At 41.9% G+C, this 25,752-nt stretch overlaps 2 protein-coding genes across 3 annotated transcripts in view; both read right to left on the reverse strand.

The window, feature by feature from the left end:
• SRGAP2 (SLIT-ROBO Rho GTPase activating protein 2) overlaps window positions 1-25,752 on the reverse strand; it is a 230,891-nt gene that overhangs the window by 146,508 nt on the left and 58,631 nt on the right. For both annotated transcript variants that reach the window (XM_083357482.1, XM_083357481.1), the window contains exon 3: window positions 7,753-7,945. In XM_083357482.1, coding sequence (XP_083213608.1) covers window positions 7,753-7,945 — 193 coding nt within the window. The remainder of the gene's footprint in view (window positions 1-7,752; window positions 7,946-25,752) is intronic.
• Window positions 3,560-7,728, reverse strand: LOC310637633 (uncharacterized protein; the record flags this gene model as incomplete). The annotated part of the gene is made up of 3 exons (XM_083358135.1): window positions 3,560-3,728; window positions 4,136-5,113; window positions 7,636-7,728. The coding sequence occupies 3 exons, from the start codon at window positions 7,726-7,728 to the stop codon at window positions 3,699-3,701; spliced, it is 1,101 nt and encodes a 366-aa protein (XP_083214261.1). The 3' UTR covers window positions 3,560-3,698.

Consider the following 25,752-nt stretch of genomic DNA (forward strand, 5'->3'; position numbering starts at 1 on the left):
TAGCTGGGCAGCTGAGAGAAAGGGGCAGCAGAAGCTGCATCCCCCGAAAGAAGTCTTCGTCGCTGAGAGAATGGGCGGCAAGCTTCCCCACCCCACACTTCGCGGAGCGCTCCAACGCCTTGTTCTCTTGTCTCACGGAGACTTGTTTCGGAGGATCCAGCCTCTGTCACCCCTTCTCTTAGCTGGGCAGCTGAGAGAAAGGGGCGGCAGAAGCTGCATCCCCCGAAAGAAGTCTTCGTCGCTGAGAGAATGGGCGGCAAGCTTCCCCACCCCACACTTCGCGGAGCGCTCCAACGCCTTGTTCTCTCGTCTCACGGAGACTTGTTTCGGAGGATCCAGCCTCTGTCACCCCTTCTCTTAGCTGGGCAGCTGAGAGAAAGGGGCGGCAGAAGCTGCATCCCCCGAAAGAAGTCTTCGTCGCTGAGAGAATGGGCGGCAAGCTTCCCCACCCCACACTTCGCGGAGCGCTCCAACGCCTTGTTCTCTCGTCTCATGGAGACTTGTTTCGGAGGATCCAGCCTCTGTCACCCCTTCTCTTAGCTGGGCAGCTGAGAGAAAGGGGTGGCAGAAGCTGCATCCCCCGAAAGAAGTCTTCGTCGCTGAGAGAATGGGCGGCAAGCTTCCCCACCCCACACTTCGCGGAGCGCTCCAACGCCTTGTTCTCTCGTCTCACGGAGACTTGTTTCGGAGGATCCAGCCTCTGTCACCCCTTCTCTTAGCTGGGCAGCTGAGAGAAAGGGGCGGCAGAAGCTGCATCCCCCGAAAGAAGTCTTCGTCGCTGAGAGAATGGGCGGCAAGCTTCCCCACCCCACACTTCGCGGAGCGCTCCAATGCCTTGTTCTCTCGTCTCATGGAGACTTGTTTCGGAGGATCCAGCCTCTGTCACCCCTTCTCTTAGCTGGGAAGCTGAGAGAAAGGGGCGGCAGAAGCTGCATCCCCCGAAAGAAGTCTTCGTCGCTGAGAGAATGGGCGGCAAGCTTCCCCACCCCACACTTCGCGGAGCGCTCCAACGCCTTGTTCTCTTGTCTCACGGAGACTTGTTTCGGAGGATCCAGCCTCTGTCACCCCTTCTCTTAGCTGGGCAGCTGAGAGAAAGGGGCGGCAGAAGCTGCATCCCCCGAAAGAAGTCTTCGTCGCTGAGAGAATGGGCGGCAAGCTTCCCCACCCCACACTTCGCGGAGCGCTCCAACGCCTTGTTCTCTCGTCTCACGGAGACTTGTTTCGGAGGATCCAGCCTCTGTCACCCCTTCTCTTAGCTGGGCAGCTGAGAGAAAGGGGCGGCAGAAGCTGCATCCCCCGAAAGAAGTCTTCGTCGCTGAGAGAATGGGCGGCAAGCTTCCCCACCCCACACTTTGCGGAGCGCTCCAACGCCTTGTTCTCTTGTCTCATGGAGACTTGTTTCGGAGGATCCAGCCTCTGTCACCCCTTCTCTTAGCTGGGCAGCTGAGAGAAAGGGGCGGCAGAAGCTGCATCCCCCGAAAGAAGTCTTCGTCGCTGAGAGAATGGGCGGCAAGCTTCCCCACCCCACACTTCGCGGAGCGCTCCAACGCCTTGTTCTCTCGTCTCACGGAGACTTGTTTCGGAGGATCCAGCCTCTGTCACCCCTTCTCTTAGCTGGGCAGCTGAGAGAAAGGGGCGGCAGAAGCTGCATCCCCCGAAAGAAGTCTTCGTCGCTGAGAGAATGGGCGGCAAGCTTCCCCACCCCACACTTCGCGGAGCGCTCCAACGCCTTGTTCTCTCGTCTCATGGAGACTTGTTTCGGAGGATCCAGCCTCTGTCACCCCTTCTCTTAGCTGGGCAGCTGAGAGAAAGGGGTGGCAGAAGCTGCATCCCCCGAAAGAAGTCTTCGTCGCTGAGAGAATGGGCGGCAAGCTTCCCCACCCCACACTTCGCGGAGCGCTCCAATGCCTTGTTCTCTCGTCTCACGGAGACTTGTTTCGGAGGATCCAGCCTCTGTCACCCCTTCTCTTAGCTGGGCAGCTGAGAGAAAGGGGCGGCAGAAGCTGCATCCCCCGAAAGAAGTCTTCGTCGCTGAGAGAATGGGCGGCAAGCTTCCCCACCCCACACTTCGCGGAGCGCTCCAATGCCTTGTTCTCTCGTCTCATGGAGACTTGTTTCGGAGGATCCAGCCTCTGTCACCCCTTCTCTTAGCTGGGAAGCTGAGAGAAAGGGGCGGCAGAAGCTGCATCCCCCGAAAGAAGTCTTCGTCGCTGAGAGAATGGGCGGCAAGCTTCCCCACCCCACACTTCGCGGAGCGCTCCAACGCCTTGTTCTCTTGTCTCACGGAGACTTGTTTCGGAGGATCCAGCCTCTGTCACCCCTTCTCTTAGCTGGGCAGCTGAGAGAAAGGGGCGGCAGAAGCTGCATCCCCCGAAAGAAGTCTTCGTCGCTGAGAGAATGGGCGGCAAGCTTCCCCACCCCACACTTCGCGGAGCGCTTCAACGCCTTGTTCTCTCGTCTCACGGAGACTTGTTTCGGAGGATCCAGCCTCTGTCACCCCTTCTCTTAGCTGGGCAGCTGAGAGAAAGGGGCGGCAGAAGCTGCATCCCCCGAAAGAAGTCTTCGTCGCTGAGAGAATGGGCGGCAAGCTTCCCCACACCCCACACTTCGCGGAGCGCTCCAACGCCTTGTTCTCTTGTCTCATGCAGACTTGTTTCGGAGGATCCAGCCTCTGTCACCCCTTCTCTTAGCTGGGCAGCTGAGAGAAAGGGGCGGCAGAAGCTGCATCCCCCGAAAGAAGTCTTCGTCGCTGAGAGAATGGGCGGCAAGCTTCCCCACCCCACACTTCGCGGAGCGCTCCAACGCCTTGTTTTCTTGTCTCACGGAGACTTGTTTCGGAGGATCCAGCCTCTGTCACCCCTTCTCTTAGCTGGGCAGCTGAGAGAAAGGGGCGGCAGAAGCTGCATCCCCCGAAAGAAGTCTTCGTCGCTGAGAGAATGGGCGGCAAGCTTCCCCACCCCACACTTCGCGGAGCGCTCCAACGCCTTGTTCTCTCGTCTCACGGAGACTTGTTTCGGAGGATCCAGCCTCTGTCACCCCTTCTCTTAGCTGGGCAGCTGAGAGAAAGGGGTGGCAGAAGCTGCATCCCCCGAAAGAAGTCTTCGTCGCTGAGAGAATGGGCGGCAAGCTTCCCCACCCCACACTTCGCGGAGCGCTCCAACGCCTTGTTCTCTCGTCTCACGGAGACTTGTTTCGGAGGATCCAGCCTCTGTCACCCCTTCTCTTAGCTGGGCAGCTGAGAGAAAGGGGCGGCAGAAGCTGCATCCCCCGAAAGAAGTCTTCGTCGCTGAGAGAATGGGCGGCAAGCTTCCCCACCCCACACTTCGCGGAGCGCTCCAACGCCTTGTTCTCTCGTCTCACGGAGACTTGTTTCGGAGGATCCAGCCTCTGTCACCCCTTCTCTTAGCTGGGCAGCTGAGAGAAAGGGGCGGCAGAAGCTGCATCCCCCGAAAGAAGTCTTCGTCGCTGAGACAATGGGCGGCAAGCTTCCCCACCCCACACTTCGCGGAGCGCTCCAATGCCTTGTTCTCTCGTCTCATGGAGACTTGTTTCGGAGGATCCAGCCTCTGTCACCCCTTCTCTTAGCTGGGCAGCTGAGAGAAAGGGGCGGCAGAAGCTGCATCCCCCGAAAGAAGTCTTCGCCGAGAAAATGGGCGCTGAGATTTTCTCGGCGAAGACTCACCTTCTCCCGTTCACCTTCAGCAGCTCCGCCAGGCCCGTCCAGTGCCCTGCTAGCAGAGCTTGACAAATGCAAAAGCTGCTTTGGTTAAACACTGGAAGGTTTAGTGATTAACCCACCCCACCCCACCCGGTCTTCTTGCTGTTTCTCCCCATCCTCACTCCTACCCACAGGGGCTCTTTGCCTCTTCTAATACTTCTTTTTCTTTCTTTCTTTTTTGCTGAGGTGTGCGTCTCTCTCTCTCTCTCTCTCTCTCTCTCTCTCTCTCTCTCTCTCTTTCTCTCTCTCTCTCTCTCTCTCTCTGTGTGTGTGTGTGTGTGTGTGTGTGTGTGGTGTGTTATCTCAAACCAGATGGGATGGCAAAGTCAAATGCAAATGGGGATCTTGCAGATCTTGCCCTGCCTTTCCAACCACGGTTACCTTCTGTTCTTGATGAGCTCACGAGTGCTCAAGGACAAAATAGGGCAGGGCAGAGCCGGCAGTTAAAAATAGGATGCAGATAAAAGGAAAGGTAAGGAGGGGTTCAGGTTGAGAGGAGAGGCTGCGTAGCCTTAGTGTAACTCCTGTTTGGGCTGACTGGGTTGCCTCCGATGGGCTCTGACAGTGGAACAGAATGGAATAGAAAATATGGAATGGATTGGAACAGAACGTAGAACAGAACAGAACAGAACAGAACAGAACAGAATAGAATAGAAATATAGAAAGTGAATAGAATAGAATAGAATAGAATAGAATAGAATAGAATAGAATAGAATAGAATAGAATAGAATAGAATAGAATAGAAATATAGAAAGTGAATGGAATAGAATAGAATAGAAATATAGAAAGTGAATAGAATAGAATAGAATAGAATAGAATAGAATAGAAATATAGAAAGTGAATAGAATAGAATAGAATAGAATAGAATAGAATAGAATAGAATAGAATAGAATAGAATAGAATAGAAAGTGAATGGAATAGAATAGAATAGAATAGAATAGAAATATAGAAAGTGAATAGAATAGAATAGAATAGAATAGAAATATAGAAAGTGAATGGAATAGAATAGAATAGAATAGAAATATAGAAAGTGAATAGAATAGAATAGAATAGAATAGAATAGAATAGAATAGAATAGAATAGAATAGAATAGAATAGAGAATGGTAATAAGAATAGAATAGAATAGAAATATAGAAAGTGAATAGAATAGAATAGAATAGAATAGAATAAATAGAATAGAATAGAATAGAATAGAATAGAGAATGGTAATAAGAATAGAATGGAATAGAAATATAGAAAGTGAATAGAATAGAATAGAATAGAATAGAATAGAATAGAATAGAAATATAGAAAGTGAATGGAATAGAATAGAATAGAATAGAATAGAATAGAATAATAGAATAGAATAGAATAGAATAGAATAGAATAGAGCTGGAAGGGACCTTGGAGGTCTTCTAGTCCAGCCCCTTGCTCAAGCAGGAGGACCTATACCAGTGGTGGTGAACCTATGGCACGCCTGCCAGAGGTGGCACTCAGAGCCCTCTCTGTTGGCACGTGCGCCACCACCGCTGTCAGCAGCAGGTCCTTGTTGGTTGGTGGACTGGAAGAAAAGGGAGGGGGAAGCATTTTACATGCGTGCATGCGCGCACGGGGCCACGAGCAGGCACATGCTGCAAAGGGGGCGGGGCTAGTGCCTGCGTGATACTCACTAGCCCAGCCCCGTTCTCACGTGATGCGGTGCCTTGTATCTGCACCCTGCGGCACGGCGGTTGGCGTTTTTGTGCCTTGCGGTACGGTGGCCCATTTTTTGCTCCCCCTTTTTTTTCGTGCCAGAGACGGCACTCAGAGGCGCCTCCCTGTCCCCTCCCCTGAGGGCACCAGAATGCCGATGCTGCCTTGGCACTTTGTGATAAACAAGTGGGTTTTGGCTTGCGGTTTGGGCACTCGGTCTCTAAAAGTTTCGCCACCACTGACCGATACCATCTCAGACAGGTGAATGTCCAGTCTCTTCTTAAAAACCTCCAGTGATGGAGCACTCTTGATTTCTGGTGGCAAGCTGTTCCACTGGGCAGCTGAGAGAAAGGGGCAGCAGAAGCTGCATCCCCTGAAAGAAGTCTTCACCGAGAAAATGGGCGCCGAGACGCCTCATTCTCTCGCTCAGCGGAGACTTCTTTCGCGAGATCCAGCCTCTGCCGTGCTGCACCGAGAGAACAGCAAGCCGCCCCATTCTCTCGGCGGAGCACTCCACCGCCCCATTCTCTCGGCGGCTTGCCACCCCGTTCTCTCATCTCAGCAGGGGGATCCAGCCTCCAGCTGCTGCATTTCTCAGCCTCGGCTTATACTCGAGTCAATAACTTTTTCCAGTTTTTGGGGGTAAAATTGGGGGTCTCGGCTTATACTCGAGTCGGCTTATACTCAAGTATATACGGTATATATATATATACGACCTGCTTAATTACTCAGAAGAGATGACTCAGCAAGATTCTGGGAGCCAAAATTACCACGTCTATTCTGGGCACAGACTAAGTCGTGACTGGGAGGTGTCCTGGCCCAGGAGAGGCATGGCAAGTTTGACTGACTTAAGTCTAATTGGGCAGGAAGACAGAGTTAACCCATTCGTGGATTCTCCATCTATCATGCTGGAGAAATTCAAAATGCAAAAGGATTAAAAATGTTTAAGCAGATAGCTTTAAAAGTGTATAAATAACTCCAAAAATAGCCACCACTGAGAGTACAACGTGAATTACATCCTAGATATGCTTGTTTTTATCCATAATAGAATAATATATTATGTCTATAGAATATTTTAAGAGAATCTAATATCCTTCAAACATTTGGAATACAAATTTCTTGGGAACAGATGACTATCTTCATACTGTTGTTTCAATATAAGCCTTGGGCAAATTTAAATATCTATTTGTGTGTACAACCAAGTCAGCTGAATCTCAAATACTTTGGCCACCAAATGAGAAGAGAGGACTCATTGGAAAAGAACCTGATGTTGGGGGAAGATTGAAGGCAAAAGGAGAAAGGGACAGAAGAGGTTGAAATGGTTAGATAGTGTCATCAATGCAATGAGCATGAATTTGGACAAACTGCAGGAGATAGTGGAGGATGGGGGGGGGCTGGCATACTATGGTCCATAGGGTTGCGAAGAATTGGATACAACTCAGTGACTGAACAACAACAACGACAAATACAACAATGACACAATTAAGTCTCCACTTGTTTAGAGCCAAGGGAATAACCTTGAGGGATTGCATTAAGAGCACTATCAAAATAAGGTGCCTGAATCCAGAGCAAAAAATGTACTGCAACATGAGTAGTCCCTAGTTCTCATGAACATAAGTGAAAGGAGAGAGAAGCATATTCAGACTTACAAAATTCTGTACTATAGCTTTACAATAAAAGCATAACTGACTTACACGGCACTTGAAATCTACCCAAAACTGAGCCTCTACAGTGATAGAGCAACATTTCCTCTCAGTTTCAAAAGAGTCACAATAACTGACTCAGCCACACCATCTTCCTACAGAGAGAAGCTTATTTCCAGTTCCTCCTTTACAGCAGACAACCATCATCCATATATTTGCATATTATAGTTGAAAAGGGCAGAAGTTGTGTGTTTAAAATTCTTCTTGGGTGTCAAAGCCAAACTATTTCAAACTGACAATAACTAGAAATAGTCATGATTAACAACAAAATGCAGTTGTAAAGTTTAAAAAACTTTGTTTAATCTTGTCTTCTATAGAAGGATGCGAGTTATGTCTACAATCTGGATCAGAACTTTCTGCATTACAGAAAGCTGTTCACATAGAAACACTAGATTTCACAGAATCTTCTAATCTTTCCATTATGCAAGCCATCAAGACCTGAGCACAAATGCTGACCCCTGCACTTTAGCTAACACTGGAATTGAGGGAAAATGGAACTCTCTGATATTTGCATTGTAAATGAAATATAAACCAACAATAACCTGACTATGACATTCATAAAGCAATGTGATTTGCATGCTGATAACTGGCATCTTCCCAGTTTTATGGCTTCCCCCTCGCTCCCCAGATCCCATTTCCTCCGAGAAGAAATGATTTACTTGAATTGCTGATCTTTGGTGCTCCTTGTTTTTGCCAGAAATCGTTCAGCCAGCTTCTCCAAGTTCCTGGAGTAATCCATTTCAATTTCAGCTTTCTTGCGAAAAAAATCCTGCAAATCCTGGAGTAGTTGGACTCTTAGTTCACATTGCTGGTCAAGACATTTCAGTTGTTCAATAAGCTGGGCTCGAATCTCTGCAAAATAGGGGAGGGAGGGACTTATTCATGAAAATAGCATTAACACAGAAAATGCTATGAACTACCTGAATATATTTGCTGCCTGTAATTGTTAAAACTAAATCTCTCTAAAGTCAAATAGCAACCAGAATAACCATTCTGAGCTTCCTAAAGAAAAAAACAACTAAATATATATAGTGGTGTGAGAGACATAAATTCTAAGTTGTTACATAGGTTTAAACTCAATCAGTTTCTGAAGCACATAGAATGATCAAGATTTCTAACATTGTAAGGTTCTGAAGATAAACTGGGATAACCTCATAGTCACTGCTCTCAACTCTTTGGAGAAAGGGCAAAATATAAGTTAAAAAAAGGATATTAAAAACAATTTTTAAAATGAAAGTTAAAGTTCCTCTTGATCTTCATATCCCAATGGAGCTTAATTAAATATTAACTAAAAATCCCCTTTCCTTACTTGCTCAGCTGATTTTTTTTTAAAAAAATCCACCAATTACTATTGTGCATTAGACACAGTAGCCAATGAATAACAAAACAACCTGATTCCAATGCAATCTACTTATAAGGATGATTTTCACTGGTAAAGATTCTATTAATAAGATATGTCAAGGATACATTAGCAGTCATTTTCCAAATATGCACTGAATCTCAATCTAGATAAAGGCCACAGGGTTGGATAATGCTCCAATTCTCCACTCTTAGCTCAAATTTCCTCTAGAGACACTATTAAATTCCTTTGCAGACTACTCCTACGGCAAAACCAAAGCACTGATCATGCCATACATTTCCCAGAAGATACCAATTTGGGACTATTCACGCTGAGTCTCCAACTGCGACATTGCAATTAAGCACAGCACATCAAATTGTGAATGGTTTGCCTTTGAAAAGTCCAACAAATTTGCATGCCCAGTTGGGAAAGGTCACAAGAAAGACAGTTTCATTTTTCATGGAAAGAATGCCTTTGAGCAAAATTTGCAAGCAGATTATTTTTAACTGCATGCAGGGTGTTTTGAGTGCAGATGATGCTGGTGGTTAACACACCATTTTTTAAAAATCTAGCCTTAAAATATTTCAAAAAGATCACCCAATGTTTGCAGTATAATTTCAGAATTTACCCTGACACATTCCCAGTATATGGAAAAACTAATTTTGCTAACTATGTGGTACTGAATCTCAAAATTCACAGCATTTTTCTTGGACTCTACAATGAAATTCTACATATTATTGCTTTTTGTTAAGGAATGCTAAGTTTTTCCATGCCATGAATATTATTATTATTCTCCAATCCCTCTTCTTCAAATTATCAAATGATATCATTTCTTTTTCACATCCCTGAGCTCAGAAATGCTAATCAAAGATGCCTGATATTGCTGGATGTTTGCTGCAATCTTTCTGAGCTTGTTCAAAATTGAATTTATATTAAATACAAGTAGTCCTTGACTTACGACCACAATTGGGAGTAGAATATCCATTGCTAAGCAAGGCAGTGGTTAAATGAGTCACACCCAATTTTACGTTTTTGTCACAGTTCTTAAGCGGATCACTGCATTAGATAAGTGAATCAAACAAATTTGGCTTTTCCCATTGGCTTTGCTTGTCAGAAGCTGGCTGGGAAGATAGCAAATAGTGATCATATGACCCTGGGACTCTGCAACCTTATAAATACATGCCAGTTGCCAAGTGCCTGAATTTCGTTCATATGGCCATGGGGAAGCTACATCCATAGTAAGTGCAAGGACCGATTGTAAGTAATCTTTTTCAGTGCCATTGTAACTTTGAACAGTTGCTAAAAGAATGGTTGTAAATTGAGTTCTATCTGTAGTACAAGTAACACAACATTTAACATTCAGTATATTTCTGCCTTTTTTATAGATACAGATCATCTATGTAAAAAACTTGATGGAAATTGTTCCATTCAGGAAAAGATGTGTTTTCCAAATATTTTACTTTATAAACTGTCTCTCTCTTTTTCCTTTCTTGTACTCAAGAAACACACAAATTATAAATTTTATCCAGATGAGACATAATTACTGACAAAGAGCCTACAGCAGCATTTCTTAACTTGTTGCTTTTCACATAAAACACCTGGTCAGGAATTGCATCAGGCCTCTTAGTAAAGAAATCCACATTGCACACCAATTTTCTGAGTCCTGGATTGTAATTTCGCTTGGAAGGACAGTTTGAAAAGATAAACTGTCTTTCTTTGGGACAAGGATCAAGTGTTAAATCCAATCCAGGAAGAAAATGCGCTTCATCCATCAATTCTTTTAAAAACTGATCAGAACAAATGAATTTAGCTGCTCAAAATTTCTCATATTATAGATACAGCTTCATAGTTATCCATTATCAAAATCACATGAGAAAAAGTTGTAACTCCATAAAATCTTAATGTGTCAATACAATAATCCAATGTAAACAGATTCAAAATTCACATTTGACCGAATTGTAACATGCTCTTTATTTCTCCTTTTATCTTGTGTGTGCTTGTTGTTTATAAGAAAATCAAAATCCAACGTATAACACATCTGAAGTTAAAGCATGAACTACTAATGTCAGATCAATGATATACCCCAACCAATGAGCTATTTTAAGTGTTCCAATTTATTTTAGATCCACCCATCTATTTTCTCCTAAGTATGTTTAGACATGAGTTTCAAAAGAAAGCCAGTTTCATCTAATGGTTAAGGCACCAGGCTAAGCACATTTGCTGCCTTGAGTTATTTATAGGAAAAAAAATAAATGCAGGAAATAAATCAATAACTATATCACAAGGTATACATGACACATGCAGAGATCCCATACATAGCTTCTCATACACAGTTTGTCCTTCCTTTGCTTTTCACTGATTTTCTCATAAAATTAGTAATTCATCAAGCACAATAATTTCAATAGTTAAATAACAACTATGTATCTGCTGCACATTTGTATTTGGGCACTACTAGAGAAGTGATTAAGAGATCTGATTCTTGGGCAACCAGATCCAATGGAAATGCTGAAGTGTTAGATTTTACTACTTATAGTATGAATAAATGAGATCTTTTATCTTTGAAGCCCAAGCAGAAAATAAACAGTTAATTACACTATTTAATTAAGTTTGTTTAGAAGTTTTTTCTGCTAATTAATATGCTATCCAAAACATTCCAATTGTTAGCTCTAGAAAGAATTCACTGTAATATTCAGCACTAACCTCTATCTTCAGTGGACTATGTTTCAGATAATAATAAACATCGTAATAATGATATTATATATATTATTAATCATAATAATAAAGAACATCCAATAATAATTTCAATGACTTTCAAATTAAATATTCAATCATAATTTGCCAAGGCAAGAGAAATCATTTTGAAAAAGTTTACAATACATTTAATACAATATATTTCAGGAGAATCTACTATATTACAAAGCAGCATGTATTAAGAAGAATGTTATTTCAAGAGCCAACGCCTTACTCACTCCACAATATGTCCTCTGAATTATTAACAAGTCTTGATTATGTAAACTAACATGTGTAGCTAATCTGACATGCATATACAAGAGCAAAGTTCTAAATGAAGCAGATAAGCTCTTTTGCTTCTTCAGATATCTATTATGTCAAGACACGTACTTTACAATAATCAACACTGTATTACTGTTTGCATAAAAGGGAAAGTAACGGCTGACAGTTCCTGGCAGTGGCATATAAGAGTTCATTGAAAATCTATATATCCTACTACAGAAATATGAAGTATAGAACACTGGGTCTTGTTCATAACTTTCTCTTTTTCAGCAATGTTTTGTTCTGGTTCCACATAAAGAATATCAAGAGTGTCGGTATTTCCTGAAACTCAGGTAACTTCTAGGGATATATAATGTCTTTTTGAAATTCTTTCACTTATGTAAACAAGAGGGATATCCAGTCTATTGTTAGAACAAACTGCAGCTAGTGGATCACAATACAGTTTGCAGAAAAAAATGCCCTTGCAAGTTCAATATGAAGACTCAAAAAACTTGGAACTTGAACTATTAGAGGCAATTTAAATTAAATTGGAATGGACTGTATCTCTATTTTTTAAGAATTCTGAATCCATTTATGAAGATGATATTTTAACACCTACCATAAATTACAGAGAACAAATAAGGAAAAGACCTAATTTCAAGCATGAAGTTTAATAATATAAATAACAACTTAGCCTGGAACACACATAATAAGCCTTTCCTGGTGATACTGAAAAACTTTCCTATCTATTTACATTTAGGGAGATTATGGACAAGTTGCAAAAGGGCAGGGCTGGAGTTATTCTCCATGAATATATATTGATAGTTTGCAATGGAGAACCTCTTCTACTCATTTGGTTTCTCCATGCAGTAGAAGACGTAGAGAACTCAGGGTTTTCCAAACAAACCTCTTGTGCACTGAATCAAGAACTTCCATAGTTCAAATGAGTCATAGGGAACTTCCTGCCTATGACCTAATGCAAGTCATCTCTTGCATTTAATAAATAAAATATAGCAGGAGTGTATTTTTTTTCTTTTTCTTTTTTTGTAAACATAAACAATCATTTGAATACTGAGGGAAAATTAAGTTTAAATAAAAATTTTGAAAATAGGACACATAGTGACCTAACAAGATGATTTTTACAAATACAATTGAAACATAAATTAATTAGAAAAGATGTTATATATGGATGTTATTGTTATTTGTATAAACACAAAAATGTTTTTATCCAACCTTGTATGTATAGAAAATATTATTATATTTATCTAATGTTGGCAAGGGAAAATAACATTGGAAGAAGGCAAGATCAAGGAATTATAGAAATTATTATTGATTTTTTTCAAATATATCAACCCAGACAACACAGTTTACTAAGCACTAAAGATTGTTATTGCAAAAAAATCAATAAAATATATTTTTTTAAAAACTTCCATAGTTCAGATTAGTCATAGGGTACTTCCTGCCTATGACCTAATGCAAGTCATCTATTGCATTTAATAAATAAAATATAGCAGGAGTGTATTTTTTCTTTTTCTTTTTTTTTAATAAACAAAGAATTATAGGTGAAAGGAAAAAAAACAGCAAATAAGTCTTCTCCCCTCATTCCACCAGTAAAAAAGAGCTATGCTGGATCAAAAGTCTCTCATAGTCAAAAGGGGCCTTTTCATCTGAAGAATGACAGCTCTAGATCTAAAGGAGAGGGGAGGGAGACAGCATAGCTTGTATCTGATATTTTTTTAAAAAGAAGCAAAAAGAAAAGGACTCAAGGTGCCAACTATGAGGAGAGAACTCAGAGGCAGTCTAACACAGAGTGGTAGGATTAAGAAGCAAGCAGGAACAACATAGCCTGAATCGGCACAATCAAGTACCTGGCATTGTGTACAGAAACATCTGCACAGAATATGGGCTAACTAGACCACAGGTCGGCAACCTGCGGCTCCGGAGCCACATGCGGCTCTTTGAGCCGTCTCTTGCGGCTCCCAGCCGCCCGGTGCGCGCGCACCTCTTCCAACGGGCAGTGGTGCGCGCGCACCTCTCCAAATGGAGAGTGGCACTGCCCGTTTGGAGAGGTGCACGCGCACCTCCCCGAATGGGCGGAGGTGCGCGCGTACCTCCGCGTGAAGGGGCAGCGGTGCCGCTCTTTGAGGAAGCTGCCGCGGCCCGTCTCTGAAGCTGCCGAAAGCGGCAGCTTAGCAGACGGGCCGCGGCAGCTTCCTCAAAGAGCGGCGCCCCTGCCCATTCCGAGAGGTGCGCGCGCACCTCTCCGAACGACCGGAGTTGCGCGCGCACCTCCCCAAACCTTTCGGCAGCTTCCTCAAAGAGCGGCGCCGCTGCCCCTTCGCACGGAGGTACGCGCGCACCTCCGGTCGTTCGGAGAGGTGCGCGCGCACCTCTCGGAATGGGCAGGGGCGCCTCTCTTTTTGAGGAAGCTGAGACGGGCCGCGGCAGCTTCCTCAAAGAGCGGCACCGCTGCCCATTCGCGCGGAGGTCGTTCGGAGAGGTGCGCGCGCACCTCTCGGAATGGGCAGGGGCGCCGCTCTTTGAGGAAGCTGCCACGGCCCGTCTGCAAAGCTGCCGAAAGCGGCAGCTTTGCAGATGGGCCGTCGCCGTCGGGCAACCGGGAACCGGTTCCAACTCATTTTTTAAAAAATGGCAGCCGCGTGCGTCCGCACATGCGCAAAAAACCTTTTTGCGCATGCGCATGCACGGACACACGCACGCGGCTCCCTCTTTTTTTAATTTGTGATGGAACCGGTTCCCAGTGGCTCTTTTTCTTTTTTAGGTTGCCGACCCCTGAACTAGACCTTCCTAACTCTAGATGGGAGAGCTCACAGAAGGTTGTGGCTAAGGTGTTGTGGGATTTTCAGATCCAGACAGACAGGCAGGAAGTGGCCCATCAACCAGACATTATGGCAAGAGACAAAGACCAGTGACAACTGTGGTGATAGACATAGCGGTGCCAAGTGACAACAGTATCAGGAAGGAGTATGAAAAACTGGTGAAGTACAAGGATGTGGAAAGTAAAGGCCGAAGTGATCCCAGTAATGGTAGGAGCACTCAAGGCTGTGACTCCTAAGCTGAGAAGAATGGCTCCAACAGATCCCAGAACATCACAGCTCTCTATCCAGAAGAGTGGGCAGTGCTAGGAACACAGTGCAGAACCCTCAAACTCCCAGGTTTCTGATAGAGAAGCCATGATTGAGGAAGACACAGACCACCCATAAAGGGAGGGAGGGAAGGAGGGAGGGAGAGAGAGAGAGAATGAATACATATACATACATATGTGTGTGTGTGTGTGTGTGTGTGTGTGTGCGCACACACACACACACACACACAGATACCAATCTCCAGAGGAAGGTATTAATATGTAAAACTAGTACCTCCATCTTATTTTCAAAACATTTCAGCAAATTCTCACAAGACTCAATACTATGTGAGTATATGAATTTTTTTAAACAGAAGAAACAGAACTAACTCTGCTTTATATAAATTAATAAAATAATCATGTTACTTGTTTTTGCTTAGTTTGATATGCAAACCAGACACTTGTGACTTTTGTCTTGCTTCATTTGTTCAAACCATAGCTTACTGCTGACTATAGATGGATTCAAATATCAGGTTTAACCTAATCAAAAACAAACCAACCACATAATATTATTTTTCAAGATTGCATCTTAAAATATCCTTAGGTTAGTAAAATGTTGCCTTATAAAAGCAATGCATGCAATTTGAGAAAAAATGAGATCGTTTGTAATTCTGATATTTAAATGAGTAATATTAATATATTAATTTTTTGAGTTAGACTTTTTTCCCTTGATTCTTGTTTCAAACAGATTTTTTTAATTCCATTACTTTATAATTTACAGTTTCAGTGGTTTCAAAGAAGCTAACAAGGATGGGTGCAAAGAACGTCTGTGTCCTTAACATAAGCTCAGCATGTAGTGAATTTAAAATCTTCAATCCCTGCTGAGCCTATTTCACGTAGGTAAAACTGGAAGCTGCCTTATACAATTGAAAATTCTGTAGCATTTTAGTAATCCATTGTCTATGAACATACATGTTCCATTTAACAAATATTAAGACAGTCAGCTATACTGAACTTTTTACTCCTCTCTTGGAATTCAACCTCTTTCTCCATGATAACAATTAGTTGCACTTACCCATGTTTCCCCCCCAAATAAGACCCGTTTTTCATACTTCTTCCTGATACTGTTGTTACTTGGCACCGCTATGACTATCACCACAGTTGTCTCTGGTCTTTGTCTCCTGCCATAATGTCTGGTTGATGGGCCACTTCCTGCCTGTCTGTCTGCATCTGAAAATCCCACAGGACCTTAGCACTTTTATTTTCTACAACCTTCTGTGAGCTCTCCCATCTAGAGGCACTAGGTTTTATTTTCAGGGGATCTTATTTTTCCCACCACGGCCTCCACCCTACTTCTGCGGCCACTTTGGCCCACTCGCAGGACGGTGCCACTGCCATGAGGGTTGGCAGGTGACGGGGGGGGGGGAAATGGGCTCCATGCGTCCTGCTTACTGTGCCGCAGGTTCCCATAGCCAGGTCTCTCACGCCGCCCCATTTATTCGTGTAGCCACTTTTGGCTGCTTGCAGCAGGACGTTGTGTGTCACGCGCATCAATGCTGCTGCCATGAGGCATGGCAGATCCCAGCCCATCTGCTCTGCATGCCACCTGCTTTCCAGCTCTGTCACACTTCTCTGCCACTTCTCTGGAGAGCTTGTGCACTACCGCCCAAATGCCCTTGATTCCCCCAAACATTTCTTTGCTAATCTAATTTCCAGCTCTGTCATGTTTCTCTGTCAGTTTCTCCATCACATTTCTCTGCCACCACATGCGGCGAAGCAAAACAAGTTTGTGGAACTAAAAAAAAAAGTTCAATCAGATCTTCCAACTGGAAAGCAGGTGGCAAGGCAACCCCCCCCCAGTGCCGAAATGGGCCCTTCTCTCCCTAGCAGCTGCCCAGACCCGCTGGAGAGAAGGCCGGCATCTATTGAAATGCAGCAGCATTCCGGCTCTGGCAGGGAAGAAGTAGCTGGCATGGGCACTGCAGGCAGGATGTCCAATTGCTTCACCACCCTCCCTGACCTGCTGGGGCTCTGCCTGCCACTTTGGTGGCTGTGTTGGCTCAGCTGCAAAGGGGGCCAGGGGGCCAAAAATGTCTGCAGTCTGGCTCAGAAGGGGAGTGAAGGGGAAGAGGCGGGTGGGTTGGCGGGGTCTTAAATAGGGCTTATTTTGGGGTAGGGCTTATATTAGGCCCACCCCAAAAAAAATCAAGGTAGGGCTTATTTTCAGGGTAAGTTTTATTTTTGGGGAAACACGGTAGTTCTGTCTTAAAAAATGGTCACTACTGTATTTTTACCCAGCTATGTGGATGCTAACAAAAATTCAAGAACAAATGAAATACACTTGCCTGTCTTTTACTGGGAAATACAATTTTTTTAGGTCCTTGTGCTTTTCTTCTCTTATTTTTCATATCTTTTATCTCATCTTTTATATTTCATATCTTTAATCTGTTTTACTATGTTCAAATAACTGGACATCTGGTTTAATCATTCTCAAAAAGGCACAGAGTGTTTTAGAATTTTACATATAGATCATCTATTTTGCATGGAGATATAGTTCTACTGTTTCCCCGCTGCTGCATTCATTAAATACCAGTTGGAGAGAAGCTTAAAAACATGCTTTATGAATAAAAAGCTCATTAAATTTAGATTCATGTATTTATCAGGAGCACAAAGGTGCCTGTGCTGGCTCTAAGAAAGAATCCTTAGAAGAAAAATATCCATGATAGATTTTTCTTAGAATAGTCAGAAAGAGCCATTTTGGTCACTGAGTCCAGCTCCATGCTCAATGTAGGGATCCTAATCAAAACATTAACAGTCTCTGCAGCATAGAGAGACTCCTCACCTCTCTGGATTATGGTACCCCCAGGCAAGAAGAATTTTTTCCTACATTCAAACAGAACCTGCCTTAAACCCATTATCCCATCAACTGTACTCTAAAAAGTAGATCATGGTCTTCTTCTATATGATTCCTTTCAGATATTTGAAGCACCCCAATGTGTGTTTTCTCAAGATTAAACATACACAGCTCCTTCAATCTCCTCAATGTTCACTGCATTTCTCTGAACAAAAGTTTAGCATCCAGGATTACGTATTGTACTTCAGGTGTGGTTTTAGCAAGGACAGAATGAAATTATAACTTCCCTTAATTTGGAAATTCTATTTCTGTTGATGCAGAATAAAACTGGATTTGTCTTCTTCGTAGCCACATCCTTCTGTTAGTCCGTATTCAATTTACAATCAACTGCTATTTAAAACCAGTTACCAAACTAAGTTTATGCACAAGTACTTTGGAAATTTACTTTTGTTTTCTAAATGAAGAACTCTGTTGACCACTGTGCTACTTTTGGTTGATTTTTACAAACTAGTAAAACAGCTTTGAATTCTTGGTATTAACTATACACCCAATTTTGTAAAGCCTGAAAATAAAACAGCAACAACAACAAAATAATTAAATTTAAAAATTTAAAAACTCTCTTCATCCAAATCACTAATAAAAAGCATTAAAAATACAGGACCTAGAATTGATTTTGGTGGCATCCCACTTGATACCTCTAAAGGTTCCCCAGACTTGCTAATCAACATGTAATGGAATACTTTGTCTTTGATGAAGCTGAATTTCAGCAAATGATTTGCTGAAGTAGAGGCACAACAGGCAACATAAAAATGCTGAATGAATGAATGAATGAATGAATGAATGAATGAATGAATGAATGAATGAATGTCTAAAGCTCTTCCCAAACTGATCAACAAATGAGAAAGATTACTCTCACAAGATTTGTTGACATTAATCCATGCTAATTTCTGGCCAGTTCCCTGCATCCAGTTTTGGTCACCACAATATAAAAAAGATGCTGAGACTATGGAAAGAGTGCAGAGAAGAGCAACAAGAATAATTAGGGGGCTGGAGGTTAAAATATATGAATAATGGTTGCTGGAATTGGGGATATCTAGTCTAATGAAAAGAAGAATTAGGGGCAACATGATAGCAGTGTTCTAATATTTGAGAGTCTGCCATAAAGAAAAGGGGGGTCAGTGTATTTTGCAAAGCATCAGAAAGCACAAGACAAGAAGCAACGGATGGAAACTAATCAAGGAGAGAAGCAACCTAAAACAATAAACTAATGGAACAGCTTGCCTTCAGAAGCTGTGGGTGCTTCATCACTGGAAGCTTTTAAAAAGAGACTGGACAGCCAATTGTCGAAATACTATATACTGCTTGAACCCTAACCTTAACCCATTGTTTTTGTTGGAGAAAACTGGTCTCAATTGGAGTTGAATTGTCTGTAAGTTCTTTATTACCCATTATCAAAGAAATCAAACTTTAATTGTTGAAAAGCAACAGTGGAAAATTTACTTCTGAAAGGAAAAGGACAATAGGGACTATGACACAGAGGATACAAATCTGTCACTCCCCTGGTTTCATGAATCTATAAATTCCTTACCTGTCTGCTTTAGCCATAACATTGCTAAAGAAATACACTAAGTGAATCTAGGGTTTTAGTGTCCCAGCAGCATTCTAAGCCCTTTCAACTGAGTAATTAAAAGTAAAAAATACATTTTTCCCCAGCTCAAACTATAATTTAAGCTAGAATAGTAACACATTTTAGTATGTGCATTTACTATATGAATACACCAATCATTCTTCAATGTAGTAATTTCAAAACTCAAAAATCATACCAATGCAATATACAGTTTATGAGAAACATGGCTTCTCTTGTTGCACCTAAAATATATGCAACCTGCCATATTTAACACAAAATAAAATTCTTCCAAAAGTCTTAAGAATTCTGATTTGCCAAAAGGATTCTGGGTGAGATTTTACTTCATATGTCAGGGATAAGGTCTGGAACTTGTTTTCTTTTTTTAAAAAAAATCAATTTTTGGAGCCACCAAGCCATTGCATAATGGTAGCTAGGATTTTAAGGATTAATACTGGTAAGAAAGCAGAACTTTTCTTATGGGAATTTATGGATAATGAATTTAAAAAGACTCATAGTAAATTGACACTGATAATAGCAACAAGATTATTGTGTACACCAGAGATCCCCAGCTTTTGGGCACCAGGGACCGGTTCCGTGGAGAGGTTTTTCCGTGGACCAGAGAGTGTGTGGTTTTGTGTGCTGCCTGGATCTTGCAGATGGGGCTTTGCTTGTTTGTGCGGACCAATTGCTGACATGCCACGGAGCGGGGGTTGGGGACCCTTGGTGTACACAACAGTAAAAAATAATGGAATGAATTGTGAAAATATCAGAATTTGCAGAAATTGTGAAGCTAACAAGTTTGGTCAGAAAACAAACAACAAACACTTGTTTGAAAGACTGGAAGCCTTATAAAAACATTTCTCTGAAAAGAAGAAAAAAATAAAGATGAATTCTGGATTTGCACTAAGAAAGATGAGGACTAAATGAAGAGGTGACAGGACTTGTTAATATATTTAAGAAGAAGGAGGGACAATAAGAATGTTAATTATCTGTTGAAAAGAAGACTGGAAGTTATCTACCTAACTTTGGTTTTCTTTTTTTCTTGCACTTCTGTTTTTTTTCTTTTGTTTATTATTATATACGAATTTTCAATAATTTTGTTATTATTATATACAAATTTTCAATAATGATAGCTGGGATCTAAAAAGTTGCCTGTGCAATTGTTTATTCAATAAAAAAATACGTGTTTCTACTATTTTTCTTAAAAATCCTTTTTAATACCTGTGCTGCATCAAGAAAATAAACAATAAAACATGATATATATTTACTAGATGTAGCACAGGCATTAAGAAGCAAATAAGTCTTAGCTTACTATAGCACAGTGCATCTAAACAATTGTAAAGCAAAATGCTTGGGAAGAAAGAATTCCTTGACACCAATTTATCTTACCACAAGAGAGGAATTACAAGATGTTTTTATTTTAATCCCAACATTTATAACTGAGATAAAAATAATTTACTCCATGTCTTGGCCCTTCTCACAATGAAGAAGAGCAACAGCAAACATTGTTCTTCCTTCCAGCCACCACAATGGCTCATAACACATAATTTGTGGTATGGGTGAGCTGTGGCTGAGCTGCTAACGTTTCTCTCTCAAGTGTCTCAGCAGCAGGTCAAAATGTTCCAGAATGAATAGCAAGCCATATTTATAGTTAGCTGAAGTAGCAATTTTAGATACTAGCTTTCATTGGCAATTAGCATCTAAAGTAAAACAGAAACTTATGTCTCATAAAACTATAAATAACTTACACTCAGGATTTCACAATCTGGACAGTTTGAGATTTATGCTTTAGTCTAAAAATGAATTTAAACTCATCATTTAAGAACACATCCAAACAAAAATATGAGGCAAATAAAATTTTAAAAAATAAACTATCATATTTGGGAAGATCAGTTGGATTTCCAAATGTCTATGGACACTCTCAACAATCCAGGTCACGGTTGTGCCAAAGGTGCTTCTTCTGAAAGGAAACTGGGCTTTCATGGTTTTTTTTTTCTCTGAAAAGGTTTCACTTAGCTTCTTGGATGCCACCGCACCTCGATGTGTGAAATGATTTCAAAAGAAAAAACAGAGGAAGTCCAGTTGCCTTTTGGAAAAAGCACTGTTGGCACATTAGGTTTCCAAGTTAATCAGATTTAGGTGTTCTAGGACAGGGCTTTTCAACCAGTGGTTATGGGTACCACCTGTGGTACATTGGCACCTGGCAGGTGGTACGTGACCATCCTAGAAAAGTAGCGGGGGAGGGGAATGGCAGCACCACACAAGCCTGAGCGAGAGATGGCTGGAGCTGCAGGGCTGTCAGGGCTCAGCGGAAGTGCCAGGATCAGCACTTCTTTGGGGCTGTCAGGGCTCAGTGGAAGCGTCAGGATCTTCGCCAGGCTCCAGCTGGAGTTCGGTGCTGATCATGGCACTTCTGAGTCCAGAAGAAGCACCGATCAGCTGGAATGTTGCAGCATCTCCAGGGTCTTGTGATTTACATTCAGATGCTTGGCAACTGATTCTGTTTATGACGGTCACAGTGTCCCAGGGTCATGTGAAGTGACCAAAACCTGCTGCAACCACCCAGCAGAGGGGAGGGAATAAAAACCAAACACCCCCCCCCACCCTACCACTGCTGCCAATCCTCAACAGAAACGCTCACAACAATGAAAACCTCGGACAAGAGGAAGAGTGTCGCCAGGCGGGCAGGCAGGAGTCTTGCTCGGCTGCGGCTTGGGGGCACTTTTTTCAGTGCCAGTGTAACTTCGAAAAGTCACTAAGCGAACTGTTGTAAGCCGAGGACTACCTGTACTTCATCACTTTTTTCCTTTTTTTTGGGTCATCAAGTTTTTGACACCTTGCTAGGTGACTGGTGGTACTCGGATGTTGCTATATCCTAAAAGTGGTACAATGGGTGAAAAGGTTGAAAAGCCCTGATCTAGGAATCAATGTAGTTTTCCTAGTAACATTATGGACAGGTTTGCCACAGCCTTCTTTTGGATATTTGCCCATCCCCTCAGTTAATCATTCTACGTTAGTTCTCATCCAATTTTAATCACACAAGGGAATCCTTAAGTTTTCAAAATCAGCCAAGGTCAGATAAGAGCTGCCATTCAGAGTAGGTTACACTGAAATGGAAAGCTCTTCATTGCTACTAGTAACCAATCCACATTGGTGAACGTGAACAAAACTGAAATTGGCAAATGGGAGAAATATTTCTGAGAAATGATGAAGGTACTTGAAGCCCAGGATTTATAGAACTATTAAGAAAACTATCATAAAAATCAGAAAAAAGCAATGTTCCATAAACTCAAAGAGCTCAATTAGGGTCGACGTGTTAATTCATCACAGAACATTAAGTGCTAGAGAAAATAATGGAAAACTGGGGAGAGAACAGTATGTAGTAGAAGAACCCTTTTGCTATTCTGCTCTCTGAAATAAGAGTTCATTGAAACAATAAAATTATTCTGATGAAATGTATTCAATCAGTTTGTCCTTTTTCCCTTCTTGATAACAGGTTACTGCCAGAGCTAACACTGAAAAAAAACTTTCTGAAAAGAAGTATCATTAGATTTATATATACAGTAACAAAAACATTCACAACCCTACTTTGGGGGAAGTCAGTCAATTGCTTGTATTTGTATTAAGTTACGTACAATGGATTCATCCTCACCAAGTAAAAAAAATACTTTTCATATTTAATAGAATTTAAATTTCTAATAAATTGTACAAGCCAGGGACATTGCATATGGACATTGCAAATCTGCAATCTACAAAAATATCCTCTTCATATTTTCCTCCTCACGTTATTTTATTTATTTAAAACATTTATATGGTTGCCAATTTTTCAACCAATTCTGGGTGGCTCGCAATCAAAAACTAAAAGTCACATAAAATCATTTTTAAAAACTGTAAAACAACCACTTAAAACTTAAAGCATTAAAGCAACAAAGTCCTGTCACCAATCCATGTTAATGTGCCTTCATCTAATCCAGGGATCCCCAATCTGTGGGCTGTGGGCCGCTGGCCACCAGGCCACGGTACAAGCTGGCCAGTGAGTGCACGTGTGCATGCACACACACACACTTGCACCGCAGCTGCGAAAATAGGCCGATGCCATGCCACAGGGTGCAAAAACGGGCCATCACCGCACCTCAGGGCGTGAAAACGAGCCAATGCTGCGCCTCAGGGTGCGAAAATGGGATGCCACCGCACCTCGATGTGTGAAAACGGGCCAATGCCAAGCCTCAGGGCACGAAAACAGGATGATGCTGTGCCTCGTGACATGAAAATGAGACTCCTCTCTGGGGCGTGAAAATGAAATGCTGTGCCACTGCGCTGCATGAAAATGGGCCAACGCTGCACTTCAGGGCACAAAAATGGGATGCCTCTGTACCTTGGTGTGCAAAAATGGGCCAATGCCACGCCTTGGGGCGCAGAAACAGGACGCTGTGCACAAGAACAGGGCAGGGCTAGTGAGTATCATACAAGTATTAGCCCTGCCCCGTTTGCATCACGCGCATGCTTATGGCACCCTGTGCGTATAATGCTTCTCCTTCCCTTTCCCTCCAGTCCGCCAACCATGAAAGGTTGGTAACCTCTGGTCTAATCCATTCCTAACACCTGAGGGAGAAAGGGCAGGTCTTTAGATCCTTACAAAAGGCTAAAAGGATGGAATCCTGGCAAACCTCAGGCCAGACAAAGTGTTCAATAGGGCGGGGATTATTATGGAAAAGGCATGTTTATTTTTGGGTGAGGGAACCAGTAGCATGCCTACCCTGTTTGACCTGGTAGGGCAGGTAGATGTTCTTAGTAAAAGGCAATCATACAGCCTGGCCCATATAGGGCTTTCATATTGATGGCCAGAAACTTCATATTGAATATATGAAGTAACAGTAGTAAGTGGCTCCAATATAGAAAACATTGTGAATCATTTTTATTAATTTGATAGGATGTACCTAGAAGTCCCATGTAAAATTTCTAAAGTAGATATAAGGCTCATCTATAGATAGGCTAAAATCTAAATTACACTTAATGCAATCTTTCAAATGTGCATTTGAATACCAACATATTAGTATCAAACCTTTCAGATTCACTCAAATAGGAAAGCACACGTTACATATCCCCAAATTATTCTGTTCTTGTTTAAAACTCTAGAAAACAACAGAAAACCACATTTAACCACAGTTAGTGTAGGACAGTGTCTCCCCATAGCTTTTCAAGATAGAACAATACATATACACGCATATTCAGACAGAATTCCCACCCCATGCTGATTTTCTGATTGTTTTTGATTTGGGTTCACAACAACTTCCAGAGCCACATTATATTGGAAATACATGAGGCTCCAGTAAAATAAGAATTTGAATATAGTTTTGCTATTTTTGCATTAGCATTTGACTTGATTGTACATTCTGAACATTATTTTTAACACCCACTAAAAGAAAATAATTCATCTTCAATCTATGCATTTCCAGGAAACATGAAGAGATTCTTTTAAAAGTCTTCAGCACATAGATCATCTTTATAACTCTATAACCACTACTTCAGTCTACAAATAAAACTATTTTTGACTTTCTCTTACTGTAAAAAGTGAGTGCTATTTATAAATAAAAACAGAACACACTGAGACACACACTCAAAAAAAGAATTGGAGCTACACAGTGCATTTTTCCCCCATTACCAGACCACTTCAGGTGTTCAGAATCAAGGATACCTTCTGCAGAAGAAAATTCTATGACAAGATTGCATCCTACTCTTACCATCCTTGCTGACACAATTCTTAACAGAAGAATGAAGTGTCAGAGAGAATGAACTTTCACCCCTCCATTTCAATATACAGTTAAGGACACAATGCTGAAAAAGGCTGCATTCAAGCCAGCAGAGCTCTATCTTTTTTTAAATTCTCTTTGATAAAAGGCTTCAGTGTTCAAGAATGTCAATCTGGTATCTTTCAGACAGATTTTAGTCCCTTAAAAGAAATATAAATAAAAGGTTACAGAGGGATTGATGTCAGGTGTAAGAAGCTGAAAGACATTCTCATAGAGACAGCTCCCACTATGTTTCATTGATGAACCCACAAAGGAATGAATATCTGATCTTGTCTTTAGTTGTCTTGACACACTGTGCTCAGATAACAACCAGAACCTGATTAAGATTATATTCAGGTTTCTTTGGAGAGAGAGGAGAAGGAAAAAGAAGGTAGTGTACCATACAGTCTATGCCAAAATATTTGCAGACACAAAGATACTTGTGTTTCCCCATTTACATATTCAAATATACATGATGCAACATTGATATGGGACACATTTATCTATACATATAAAAATATAAATATAGAATACTAGCCATATCCTGCTGCATAGTATGTCAAACTTTGTGAATATGAAAACAACAGATGTCTAAATATCACTACTTTAACGGTCATAAATCTGCAAACTCTGGCTAGCTGATGAAGACTTGAGTCCCTCCCTCAGTATCTGACCTTAAGGAATGTTTCCAAGATGAATGTCGCTGCAATGTAAGTCTTGGTCCTTTCTTTTTCCCAAATTCTGGGAATGTACTTCCTTATTTTACGTAGAGTCTGACACCACAAGTTGTCTTAGTGGCTTAATAATATAAACGCAACATTAAAACACGTAAAGGAAGATAAAATAGTAATTCAGGTAAATTTAAAATGTGAGATTCAAATAATTCTTTGCTTAAAATGCTGGGTTGAATAAAAAGGGGTTTACCACACATTAAATAGTATATTTTGCCACCCCCCGCCGTGGAGGTACGGAGC

The sequence above is a fragment of the Vipera ursinii genome, assembly GCF_947247035.1.
Source record: "Vipera ursinii genome assembly, chromosome: 3".
NCBI classification, from domain to species: Eukaryota; Metazoa; Chordata; class Lepidosauria; order Squamata; family Viperidae; genus Vipera; species Vipera ursinii.